Consider the following 14080-nt stretch of genomic DNA (forward strand, 5'->3'; position numbering starts at 1 on the left):
TCGTTAGTTAGATTTGCTCTTGCCCGTTTAATCTCCATGTTATTTTGCACCACAAGTTGCTGGAATTGCGAGATGGAAATGGTGCGGCACCCTCTAACAGGGCATCTGAGTTCTGAGTGGACTGGGCAAGTAACTGTGTATCTCCTTAACCAATCAGATTGAAGGATTGTGAAATTAACAGCACAAGGACTGAGAAGGTAGCGTAAGTTAGAACGGTGAATTCAATGTCAAATCAGGTACAGAAAGAAAAATAAAGAGAGGGAAAGAAAGATTGGATTAAGAGAGAGAGAAAAAAAAGAGACAAAGAAAAAGTTAAATAAAAATAATTTTAAATTTTAAAAAAAATCTCCAACAATTAAAACCTGAGGAATGAGACTCCACACTTGTAATAGTTAATTTTCAGTGCCACAGAAGTTGACTGGTACTAATTAACACTTATCACATCGTTAAAAGGGTACTTAGACTTGAAATAACTTGACTTAACTTTCTGTCGCGAGTTTAGTTCGTATCTACCATGCAAATACAGCAACTTCACGCCGTTCAATGCATTTCGATGGTGAGGCAGACAGCAAGCGGCGCATCTCGGACAGCAACTTTTGGATTTCCGTTTTTAACCACGCATCTGTCCTCACCTGAAGTTGCTGTATGATTTGTGCATAAATAACGGTGAGCGCCATTAGCCTTACCATTATTTTGACAACAAATTCTGGGCCATTGTAACCAAATGAGTTTATTTTCACTCCTGCCCAGTTTGCAGCCAAATTTATGTTAGTGCTATTAAATCTATATCATCCAGTGACATAATCGCTTCTAATTCCCCCAGTTTATTTTTCTTATTGCAATACATACACTTTTTTTTGTATTTACAGCTATGCCTTTTCCCTTGATATTTTTTGTCCAAGCTAACATCTTGTTCCTTTATCGCAGTCTTTTCCTGGCTTATAACTGGAGTCAATTTGATTTTCCTCTTCTACTTCCTTTATTCTCTTCTGCATGCTTTTTTAAAAATTTGCATATTTATCTAATCTAGTTTTACCTTCTCTACTTGCTTTTTCAGGTTGCTTTTATTTTCCCTGCCTCCTCCTTTCCTAGTTTAAATGACTCTTCACTTCCCTATTTATACATTTTGCAAATTCATTGGCTCTCTTTCTGGGCAGATGTAGCCCATCCTTGTGGAATAGCTCCCATCTTCCCTAGAACTGGTTTCAAATGCCCCACAAAATTGAAACACTCTTCCTGATATGACCCTTTTCACCCTGCTTTGAGCTCACTAATTTCCATATCATTCCATATTCTATCATGTGGCTGGGTAATAATTCTGAGATGATCACCCTCGAGATCCTGCTCCTAAACCTGCTTCATAATCTCCTAAACTCCTTTTGCAGGACTTCAGGCCTTTCCTTTCTTATATTGGCTTCCACGTGGACCACGATGACTTGGATGCTCTCCCTTCCCTTCCATAATCTTTTCCAGTCTTTCCAAAATATTCCCGGGAGGCAACAAAGCATCTGGGACTCTTGGTCTGGACTGCAAAAGATAGTATCCACCCCTCTAACTACCAAGTTTCCTATTACTACTGCATTCCTAACTGAATTGTTCTGGAAGTTCTTGCTCTAGTTTGTTTTCCCTAACCTGTGAATCGTTATCACTACTTCTTCTATCGCTGCCAGCTCCCTATCTCTTAGCAGGGCAACGACCCTCAAACTCTTGCTCCAGAAATCTCTCTCTCTCCCTAATGTGTTGGATTGTTTCCAACTCTGAGATCTTGAGTTCAATTAATCTCAGTTGGAGACACTTCCTACAGATGTGCTTGTCCAAGTTAACATTTGCTATTTGAAGCTCCTACATCTTGATCCTGCAGATCACTGTCCCTTCCTGGGCTATCATTCTTGCTATAAATGTTTCTTTTGATGAATCTAACCTTAAATTGTAGCAATCAATCATGAGTCTTAAATATACTTTCATCTGATTAGGAGAAGAGAATATTCTTCTGGTCTGTTCCGGATCACCTATGTCACAAATTTCAAATACTAGCAATGCTTACATATTGGATCAAAACTACAAAATTACCCACACTGGTTGGAAATGAATATCAAATATAAACAATTTCCCCCTCCCAAACTTAGCTCTGGTTCTTTAAGTGAAAATGTCAATTGATTTTAGCCCCTTCTTGTATAACTACATCAGTCTTTCAGATCATAGATGGGAGAAAGGGTTTAAAACTGCCCATGACCAAGACTGGGCTGCACTAACGATGGGTTTAGCTTTACTGCATATTAGATTAGTTTTGTTATGTGTTATTGAAATCCAGCTAACAGTTTTTAAACCAGGGGATGTTAGGTACATATAACCCAACCAATCTATGTGTACACCTAAGATTACCTTCTAAAGTGTACACTAACCAAGAAGTTAATAGACTCAATGACGTCCATGAAGAGTTCATTCTTCCGATACTTGATTCCTTCAGATCTCCAGGATACAGCATTGGTGACAGCAGCTGGAGGTCTAGGTGCTCCCTGCTTCAATTTATAGCCTTCCTGTGTAATGTATCTGTGTCAAGTCATGTAAAAGATTAAAAAGACAGTGCTTCGTAAATTTTCAAAACACAACAACTACTACTACTACTACCACCACTTGCATTTATACCACTTTTAATGTAAAAATGCTTCAAGATACTTTACAGAAGGCGGGAGGGAAAGGTGAAGAAAATAGGAGTAGAAAAGCCATGGATGGAGAGATTAGGCTTCGGGATCTTTGTAAAAAGAAGCTGCTGTGCTTCATTGACAACTGGGACATATTCACTGGACAGGGTAAGTTGTTTAGGAGGGACAGCTTCCATCTAAACTTCCTGGGAGTTCAAAGATTGGCAGAGGATGTTGAGCTTGCTTTTAGAAAGCATTTAAACTAGATCAGCATGGGGATAGTGCAGGTATGTTTAAAGATAGCTTTACTGACCTTGATCATTGCATAGATTCTAAACGTACTGTTAAACCAGGTAGGGGGCAAAAAAGAATAAATAACTAAGGCGGCAGATGAGATACCTTTACATTGTTTCTATGTAAATGCGAGGAGTGTTAGAAACAAATCGCTAGAACTGCAATCATATGCTGTCTTGGAAAAATTAGACATTTTGTGCATTTCTGAGACATGGCTAGATGAAAATGATGGGACAGAAATCCATCTAAAAGACTACAAGGGATTCAGAAAGGATAGAGTAGGTCAAAGAGGAGGTGGGGTTGCTATTTTTTGTGTGAGAAACTAACCGTTCAAGAGAGTCTTGATTTTGCCTCATTAGGTACAGCTGAGGCTATCTCGGTTCAAGTTGAACAAGCTCATGGGCAGGGACTAATTATTGGTAATTGTTATGGACCTTCAGTCAGACACCTGAACATGATGAGTTACTATGGAAACAGATTTCTAAAGCCTCACTGAGTAAAATCCGTGAAAAAATGACACTGGGTTGCCCCAGTGTCGAGAACCCCAAAAACCTACTAAGGTGCCACCAAAAAAAAATTTTTTTTTGACACACCCAATCATACAAATTAAATCAAAATCCCATTATCCTCATCAAATATGCACTCCAGTCCCTGCAATGCCCACCGGTCATGGAAAGCCTCAAGCATACCGGCAGACACCACATGCTCCCTTTGCAGGGCTACCCTGGCGCGGAGAATGCCGTGGAAAAGAGGCAGACAGTCGGAGCGACCGCCCCCACGGGCCATGTCTAGTCTGGACCTGTAGATGATGCCTCAAAAGTCGGTCACCTTTGTTTGATGGGTGGCTTTAATTTTCCTGGAATTCAGTGGCACAATGGTTTATCCTCTGTTGTTGAAAATATACACAACTGTTTCCCGACTCAACATGTCAATGAAATAAACAGGGATGATAATATATTAGATCTAGTAATTAGTAGTGAGCCTGACCTCGTATCGGGCCTCCATGTGAGGGAACACCTGGGCAACAGTGACCACAACATTATACGGTTTAAATTGGCTGCTAGAACCAAAAGGTACTGAAAATCTACAACTCATACTCGATTTCAGAAGGGCAAACAGTTTGGAACAGATTTTTTTTTTTTATTCGTTCATGGGATGTGGGCGTCGCTGGCGAGGCCGGCATTTATTGCCCATCCCTAATTGCCCTCGAGAAGGTGGTGGTGAGCCGCCTTCTTGAACCGCTGCAGTCCTTGTGGTGACGGTTCTCCCACAGTGCTGTTAGGAAGGGAGTTCCAGGATTTTGACCCAGCGACGATGAAGGAACGGCGATATATTTCCAAGTCGGGATGGTGTGTGACTTGGAGGGGAACGTGCAGGTGGTGTTGTTCCCATGTGCCTGCTGCTCTTGTCCTTCTAGGTGGTAGAGGTCGCGGGTTTGGGAGGTGCTGTCGAAGAAGCCTTGGCGAGTTGCTGCAGTGCATCCTGTGGATGGTGCACACTGCAGCCACAGTGCGCCGGTGGTGAAGGGAGTGAATGTTTAGGGTGGTGGATGGGGAGCCAATCAAGCGGGCTGCTTTATCTTGGATGGTGTCGAGCTTCTTGAGTGTTGTTGGAGCTGCACTCATCCAGGCAAGTGGAGAGTATTCCATCACACTCCTGACTTGTGCCTTGTAGATGGTGGAAAGGCTTTGGGGAGTCAGGAGGTGAGTCACTCGCCGCAGAATACCCAGCCTCTGACCTGCTCTCGTAGCCACAGTATTTATATGGCTGGTCAATGGTGACCCCCAGGATGTTGATGGTGGGGGATTCTGCGATGGTAATGCCGTTGAATGTCAAGGGGAGGTGGTTAGACTCTCTTGTTGGAGATGGTCATTGCCTGGCACTTATCTGGCGCGAATGTTACTTGCCACTTATGAGCCCAAGCCTGGATGTTGTCCAGGTCTTGCTGCATGCGGGCTCGGACTGCTTCATTATTTGAGGGGTTGCGAATGGAACTGAACACTGTGCAGTCATCAGCGAACATCCCCATTTCTGACCTTATGATGGAGGGAAGGTCATTGATGAAGCAGCTGAAGATGGTTGGGCCTAGGACACTGCCCTGAGGAACTCATGCAGCAAGGCCCTGGGGCTGAGATGATTGGCCTCCAACAACCACTACCATCTTCCTTTGTGCTAGGTATGACTCCATCCACTGGAGAGTTTTCCCCCTGATTCCCATTGACTTCAATTTTACTAGGGCTCCTTGGTGCCACACTCGGTCAAATGCTGCCTTGATGTCAAGGGCAGTCACTCTCACCTAACCCTACTGGGTGGTGATGAGACCGATGTAGAGCACAAATGGAAAGTTTTTAAGAACAAGATAAAAAATACAGATGACAAATATGTACCCAAAGTCAAAAGAAGGGAGCGTGGTAAGAAAAAGCCACAGTGGCTGCCTAGTCATGTACAAAGACAAATAAGATGTAAACAAAAAGGTTTCTACAATCTTTAAGGCAACTACTGTACAGAGTTAAGTACAAAGAAGAGCTAAAGTAAACCAAGGCTGCTATTAGATCAGCTAAAAGGATAATGGAAAAGAGGATTGTAGACAATTGTGGAAGTAATGGGAAAAGCTTTCTCAGTTGTGTGAAGAGTCAGAGGACTGTCAAAGACTGTACTGTGCCACTGAAGGATGCTCAAGGACAGACTACAAAGGACTCACTGGGTATGGCAGAAATATTAAATGAGCACTTTGCATTGGTCTTCACACTTGAAGACAATGCTCGAATGTTACAATTTATTGATATTAATAAATAAAAGTAGTAATATTAACATGGATGACCATATTGTTTTAGATAGAATTAAGAACCTGAAAATAGATAGAGCAGCCTGGCCGGATGATATCCACCCGAGTGTCCTCAGGGAGCTGGGACACATGCTATGTGAGTCCCTTGTCCACATTTTTAACAGCTCACTGCACTCTGGGATGCTTCCTGTAGACTGGAAGGAGGCTAATGTGTCGCCATCTTTAAAAATGGAGGCAAGACGGATTCGGGTAACTATAGGCCCATTAGTTTGACATCAGTAATAACAAAGATGCTTGAACGCACCATTAAGGATGTAATATATGACTACTTGGATACAGAGGGACATACTGGGTACACCCAACGTGGCTTCATAAAAAAAGTCATGTCTAACAAATTTGATTATATTCTTTGAAGAAGTCAACAAGATGGTGGATGAGGGAAGCCCAGCAGACATTATCTACTTAGACTTCCAAAAAGCTTTAGTTAAGGTGCTGCACAAGCAGCTTCTCTACAACATCGAGGCCTCCGGTACTAGTGGTAATATATTGAGCTGGATTGAGAACTGGCTGGAAGAACATATGCAGAAAGTAGTAATAGATAGATGTGGATCTGTTTGGAAACTGGTCACCAGTGGTGGCCCGCAGAGCTCGGTGGTTGGGATCGTTGCTCTTCACTATTTTTATTAATGATCTAGGTGTAGGTGTTAGGGGTACAATCTGCAAATGATGCCAAGATCTATGCGAGTGTCAGGACTGTAGAAGGACTGGGCTTGTGACTTGCAAATGATGTTTAATTTGGAGAAGTGCAGTGTCATGCATTGGGCAGGACAAGTGCTCAACATACATACACCCTTCAGGGAAAAACATTAAAGCAGGTGGAGAAAGAAAGAGATCTGGGCGTTTTAGTGAACCTTTAGAAACATATGCATGAGCAATGCCGTGAAGTGATAGTTAGAGCAAATAGGGTGTTGGGGTGCATTTATAGGACAATTGACTGAGACAAAGCATAATATTTTGTCCTTGTACAAGACCTTGGTTAGGCCTTATTTGGAATACTGTGTCCAGTTTTGGTCTCCTCACATGATATTGAGGCTTTGGAAAGGGTGCAGAGGAGGGCTACTAGACTAATTCCCAGCTTAAAGCATTTTAGTTAACAAGATAGGCTAAAAGAGCTGAGACTCTACACTTTATAGAAGCACAGATTAAGAGGTGATCTAATTGAGGTTTATAAGATGATGTAAGGAATAGATTGTGTTCCATTGACAGTTTGTTCCAATTAAATACATTAGGGAAGACCAGGGGGGTCACAATTTTAAGTTGTACAAAGCAAGATCTAGGTTAGATGTTGGGAGGTAGTTCTTTTCCCAGAGAATAGTGGGCCTCTGGAATCGGATGCCGGCTCGTGTGGTGGACGTTGAAATCCTTCAAGCGAGAGCTGGACCTGTTTAATATAATGCATAGAATTATCAGGGTCAGAGTGATCTCCTGGAATAGTTTTGAACGCCAAAGGGGTCGGAGAGGAATGTCCCAGATTCTTTTCCCCCATATTGGCCTGGGTTTTTATCTGTTTTTTTGTCTTTCCCAGGAGATTACATGTTGTGCGGTGGGGAGTGTATATATTGCGATACACAAGGTATTACCATTGTGTGGGACAGGCTGGATGGAACAGAGGGTCTTTTCCTGTCCGCCATTGTTCGTATGTTAGTACGGTTAGGGTGAAAGCTTGATAGAAAAGATAGGTTTTGACAATGTTTTTAAGGGTGGCGTGAAAAGAGAGACAGAGGAGCTTAGGTAGGAAGTTCCAGGTATTAGGACCGTGACAGCTGAAGGCTCTGCAAAGCAAAAGGGTGGGTTGGTGGGGGGGGGGGGGGGGGGGCGGCGGGTGGATGCACGAGAAGGCCATTTAGTTGGAGGACAGATTGGTGCAGGTGGGGGATATAAGGTGGGAGGAGGGTATGGAAATTGGGTGGGACAAAGTCATGGAGCAATGAAGACAATGATTTTAAATGTAATCAAGCCAGTTTTGTTAATTTTTCTCTAAATCAGCAGTCTGGTGTTAGCCCATTTGGTTTCACTTACATATCCCAGTCTGGCCAAGCACACAACCTAGTAAACCAGGCCGTGGAGGATTATCTGTGAAGGCTTTTGCACTTTTTGTTCATATGTAAGGTTTTGGTAACTGCCCAGGTGGTCATATAACCCAAATAGATGGTGTACACTGCAAAATGCACTTTGTACTATCCTTCATAGTCCGTATATAGTTTGCATGTCATTAATTATTGGACTTAGACAACCCTCCCTTGTCTTCCCCAATGTTTTTGTGGCATTTTTTCTCTGAGTTCAGTTTCCGTCAATAAACATGTTATGTTTTGAACAGAATTAATCCTAGGGTCATGCAAGATCAATTCGGTTGACATCACCCACTCTGGCTCAATCTGGATCATTTCAATTCATGTAGCCTGATCCATTCTACTTACCCTTACTGCCCTAAATTTCTTAAGCCATCAGGCTCCCGGTCTCCTTGTTACTCCTAATCTAGCAATGCAAGGATTTACAGAAAGCTGTTTTAGAAGGCTGGAACAATAAAAAGTAAATAGATTCAGACATTTTGAGTGAAAGAGCAGAAATTAATTCAACTGAGTTACTAAGGAAGAGTTTATCACAAGTCTGTATTTTAAACAAGAGAGTTATGAGCTACCCCAGTGGCTCAGTTGGTTAAGGTAGAGAGCCACAGAGCCCCCATACAGTCCAAGACGAGTCCAGATTCAATCTCTGGTCTGTACTGAGTTAATGGATCTCAACTGGGAAGGGACCTGGGATGTTACGATTGGGCTCTGCGGCCCTCATTTAGGGAGGGGAAAAATCAGCAGATTCCTGTTCCTGATAGTTATATAGTAACTTCCACTGAAAATGCACTTATATGGATGATAATTGAAGACAGGATACGGCTCAGTTGTGATGCTGCACTAGGGTCAGATATCCAGTTGACACTCACCATCTAGGCCTACACATGAAGAATGACTATTAGGGTGCCATGCACCAATGGTACTGTACTCCAACATAGACTTAAAGCATGGGGTGGGGGACTGAGGAAATTAACAGAACAAAGGAAGTTTTAATAAAGGAGAGGGGCCAGGAAGGAAAGATGTAACCGAGTCTAGTTTAGTTCAGTCCACTTAAATAAATAGAGCAATAATGAACTTTTTAAGATGACCATTCAGATGGTAGAAGAAAACATTTAAAATTCTTTTAGAAAGACAGGAATCAATATGGATTTGCCCTGAATTAGTTTTTTCTACATTCTTTTCTTTCTGCAACACACTGGATGCGCTGAATATACCTACTCCTGCAGGATGGCTGTTTCAGTGATCTGGGGATAGCCGAAGTCCATAATTTCATCAAGGAGCTCATACATTAGAATAAAATTGTCCTGTATACTCTCTTGTTCAAGATCTCCAAAGTACTCAATGAAAATCTAAATTATAAAAGAAAAATATATCTTTAGGAGCTGCATTAGTGATGAAGCTAGGAGATTTGCACTACAATTAGTTTGCCTCCAACAATGGGATTCAATAGATTTTCATTGTAGCATGATCAGAGATCAAAATGTTTCCAATTAAAGTGTCGACAACATTGAGATTCAGCTTGTGAGAACAGTCTGTCTGAAATAGACAATGAAGACAGATGACATAGAAGGAACGGCCTTTTTCTCTTGGATTATTAAACAATAATCAACTATCATTCCTGCCTCATGAACAAATCCCCTGCAAAGTTGATTCATAGGAACATAGGTACAGGAGTAAGCCATTTAGACCCTCGAGTCTGTTCTGCTATTCAGTGAGATCTGTGACCTAATTCTGTATACCCACCTTAGCCCCATGTCCCTTAATATTACAAACATCGATCAATCTCAGATTTAAAATTAACAATTGAGCTAGCATCAACTACCATCTGCAGAAGACAGTTCCAAATTTCTACCATCCTTTGCGAGTGGAAGTGTTCCCTAACTTCACTCCTGAAAGTTCTGGCTCTAATTTTTAGGCTATGTCCCCTAGTCCTAGACTCCCCAACCAGCGGAAATAGTTTCTCTCTATCTACCTTATCAGTTCCCCTTAATATTTTGGAAACTTCGATCAAATCATATCTTAATCTTCTAAATTCCAGGGAATACAACCCTAGTTTGTGTAATCCCTACTCATAATTTAATCCTTGGAGTCCAGGCATTGTTCTAGTAAATCTACGCTGCACTCCCTCCAAGGCCAATATATCCTTCCTTAGGTGCAGTGCCCAGAACTGAACACTACTCCAGGTGTGATCTAACCAGGGCTTTGTTTGGCTTAGCATAACTTCTACCCCCTTGTATTCTAGTCCTTTAGGTATAAAGGCCAGCATTTGATTAGTCTTTTTGATTATTTTATGTACCGGTCCATGACATTTTAATGTTCTATGTACATGGACCCATAAGTCTCTCTGGACCGCCACAGTTTCAAACTTTTCACCATTTAGAAAGTACTCTGATCTATCCTTTTTAGGTCCAAAGCGGATAACCTCACACTTGCCTACATTGAAATCTATTTGCCGCAGTTTCGCCTATGTACTTAATCTATTAATATCTCTCTGTAATCTTACACTTCCATCTACACTACTTACAATGCTGCCCATCTTTGTTTCATCGGCAAACTTGGATATGTGGCTCTCTATCCCATCATCTAAGTCATTAATAAATACAGTGAATAGTTGAGGCCCCAACACAGATCCCTGTGGGACACCATTAGTCACATCCTGCCAATTTGAGTGCCTGCCCATTATCCCTACTCTCTGTTTCCTGCGGCTCAGCCAATTTTCTAACCAGTTCAATAATTTGCCCTCAATTCCATGAGCTTCTACATTAGCTAATAGTCTCCTTTGAGGGACTTTATTGAATGCCTTCTGGAAGTCCATATAAACAACATCCATAGACATTCCCCTATCTACTACTTTAGTCACCTCTTCAAAAAATGTAATCAGATTCATCAGGCATAACTTACCATTTACAAATCCATGCTGGCTCTTCCTTATCAGTGGAAAATTTTCAAGGTGTTCAGTCACTCTATCCTTAATTATAGACTCTAGTAATTTCCCGAGAACAGATGTTAGGCTAACTGGTGTATAATTCCTTGGTTTCCCTCTCTCACCTTTCTTAAATAAGAGAGTGACGTGCAATTTTACAATCCAAAGGAATGGGTCCTGAATCGAGAGAACTTTGGAAGATTATAGTTAGAGCATTTGCTACGTTCTCACCTACTTCCTTTAAAACTTTGGGATGGAAACCATCTGCTCCTGGGGATTTGTCATTCTTTAGTGCTATTATTTTCTTCATTACTGTTAATTTGCTTCCGTTAATTATGGTGAGTCCCCTTCCTTGATTCAAAATTAGTTTCCTTGGGGTGTCCGGCATGCTATCCTCTTCCTCTCCTGTAAATCCTGATGCAAAGTAATTATTTAACATGTCCACCATTTCCTTATTTTCATTTACAGTATCACCATTATCAGTTTTTAAGGGGCCCACATTACAATTATATTAGGGTGATCAAGAGCAAAGAAATTTTGTGTTGACTTTGATATCCCTTGCAAGTTTCTTTTCATACTCCCATTTTGTAGTTCTTACTATCTGTTTTGACACCCTTTGCTATTCTTTGTATTTCTCCCAGTCACCAGGATCTGTGCTATATTTTGCATTTTGTATGCTTTTTCTTTGTTTTATGTTGTCCCTTACCTCTTTTGTCGTCCATGGCTGTTTTTTCTTTGGCAAGTAGAGCTCTTGCTCTTTAGGGGTATAAACTGGTTCTATATCACGTTGAATTCTTTTTTTGAACACCTCCCACTGATCATCTATCATTTTATCCATTAACAGATTTGCCCAGTTTACTGTGGACAGTTTCTGTCTCATCCCATTGAAGTTGGCCTTACCTAAATTTAGAATTTTAGTAGCTGTTATGTTTGAAAGGTAGAAACCCATAACGTTGAACTCGATCATATTATGATCGCTATTAGATAAATGTTCATGTACTGTTAGGTTGTTAACTAAATCTGGCTCATTACTCATTATTAAATCTAACATGGCCTGCCCCCTTGTTGGTTTTAGGGCATATTGTTTCAGAAAGCTGTCCTGAACACACAAGAAATTCGTTACCTTTCTGACATGAGCTTATCTGCTTATCCCAATCTATATGAAAGTTAAAATCCCCCATTAAAACCACTCTGCCTTTGCTACATGCTCGTCTAATCTCTGCATTTATACATTCTGCCACTTCACAGCTGCTACCATGGGACCTACACACAACTAACACTAAAGTCTTAAATCCTTTTCTATTTCTTAATTCTACACTCTCCACTGCCTGCATACCTCTCGTTATATCCTCTCTTATCATTGAAGTAATTTCATCCTTAATCACTAAGGCTACTCTTCCCCCTCTACCAGTTTCCCTATCCTTCCTATAGACCTTATAACATGGTATATTCAGTTCCCAGTCCTGACCATCTTACAGCCATGTCTCAGTAATGGCTACCATGTCATACCCTCTAAGTTGAATTTGCGCCTGCAATTCATTCAATTTGTTCCTTACACTCTGTGTTTGTGTAAAGAACGCTCATTTGGGCCACACACCCTAACCTCTCCTTCTGCTCTAATGTTGTTTTTCTCACACATTTCTCATTTCTCTCTCCTGATTTAATTACTTTACATCTTTTAGTTTTCCCTTTAACTGCAAGGCCTAAAACATAATTTCTGACTGACTATTACTCTACTCTCTTCCTCTTCGTTTGTTTTAGAATTATTATTTATCCTACCTTTTCCACCTGAGACACCCCCCCCCCCCATTTACTAATTTAAAGTCCTTGTGACCACCCTTTTTTTCCTTTCCACTAGGACCCTGGTCCCAGCCTGGTTCAGGTGGAGCCTGTCCCCTGTCCCACTAGTACAGTTCCTTCCTGTCCCAGTACTGGTACCAGTGTCCCATGAAATGGAACCCATCTTTCCCACACCACTCCTTCAGCCACGTGTTCACCTCCCTAATCTGCTTATCCCTATGTCAATTTGCACATGGCTCAGGTAATAATCCAGAGATTATAACCTTTGAGGCCCTGTTTCTTAATTTAGCTCCTAGCTGCTGGTACTCTCTGAACAGGACCTCTTGCCTACTCTTTCCTGTATTGTTGGTCCCACAACGTGGACCACAACGACTGGAAACTGCCCCTCCATCTCCAATATCCTTTCAAGCCGGTTTGAGATGGACCTCACCCTGGCAACGTACTATGTGGGACTCTCAACCCTGCTTACAAAGGATGCTGTCTGTCTCCCTAATTATTGAATCCCCTACAACTACCACACCACGCTTCTCCTCCTCCTCCTCCTCCCCCCTTTGGACAGCCTCCTGCTCAGGGTGCCATGGTCAGCATTCTGGCTGTCCTTCTGACAGTCTTTATCCTTATCCTCGCAGGTAGCAAGTACATTGTACCTGTTGGATGGGATCAGATTCAGCTCGTTCTCCATCTCTATCTATTTTGATCAGCAAGGGAGTCAAAGGATATGGGAAAGGGCAGGAAAACGGAGTGGAGGTAAAAATCAGATCAGCCATGATCTCATTAAATGGTGGAGCAGGCTCGAGGGGCCGAATGGCCTACTCCTATCTCTTATGGTCTTATGTCACGTGGGTTCCCCTTACTCTGTATGCTATCGATCACACCAACCCGTTCCGATCCTGTACCTCTCTACGAGGTGTGACCGAGGTCTGGAGCAAACTGTCCAGATACTCCTCCCCCTCCCTTATGTGTCGGAGTGTCTTCAACTCACGTTCCAGCACCTCCTTTCCCCTATACACCCAATTCCCACCCTCACCAAATTCTCATGTTCTCATTCAGTTCACATAGCACTATGTGCTTTAGTAGATAACCTTCTGCTTTGTACACCTTTTGAGAACACCAGTTACAACTGCTCAATCAGCTTCCAGCTCACAGCAATTACCCTCTATTCATGCAATCATTTACAGCTGATTGACTGTTAACTGCCACTGACATGCAGTTTCTGTTAACCGTTAACAAACTTGCAGTTTCTTTTAAGATTTTAAAGTTCGAAGTTAAATTTTAAACGAAATTTTAATTTCAATTCACCCATTACTTTACCACAGATTCCCACTCTCACCAAATTCTCAAGTTCCCACTCGGTTCATGATCCACTCTGTGCTTCAGCAGATAACCTTCTGATTTATACACCTTTTTCAGATATACTGTAATATGGGAGATAGGTATGTTATGGCAACAGATTTCAAACTTTTTCTGAGTGATGCAAATAATGACACACCTCTGGAAATCATCTGACCTA

At 41.8% G+C, this 14080-nt stretch overlaps 1 protein-coding gene and 1 long non-coding RNA gene across 5 annotated transcripts in view; one reads left to right on the top strand and one right to left on the bottom strand.

Moving 5' to 3' along the window:
• LOC137325279 (AP-1 complex subunit mu-1-like) overlaps positions 1–14080 on the bottom strand; it is a 34661-nt gene that overhangs the window by 14653 nt on the left and 5928 nt on the right. For all 4 annotated transcript variants that reach the window (XM_067990181.1, XM_067990180.1, XM_067990184.1 and 1 more), the window contains exons 4-5: positions 9066–9196; positions 2403–2550 (exon numbers count right to left, since the gene is read on the bottom strand). In XM_067990181.1, coding sequence (XP_067846282.1) covers positions 2403–2550; positions 9066–9196 — 279 coding nt within the window. The remainder of the gene's footprint in view (positions 1–2402; positions 2551–9065; positions 9197–14080) is intronic.
• The window catches only part of LOC137325280 (uncharacterized), a 173016-nt gene that overhangs the window by 2414 nt on the left and 156522 nt on the right, over positions 1–14080 (top strand). The gene's annotated exons all lie outside the window — the stretch shown is intronic.

This window comes from Heptranchias perlo, chromosome 9 (genome assembly GCF_035084215.1).
Source record: "Heptranchias perlo isolate sHepPer1 chromosome 9, sHepPer1.hap1, whole genome shotgun sequence".
NCBI lineage: Eukaryota > Metazoa > Chordata > Chondrichthyes > Hexanchiformes > Hexanchidae > Heptranchias > Heptranchias perlo.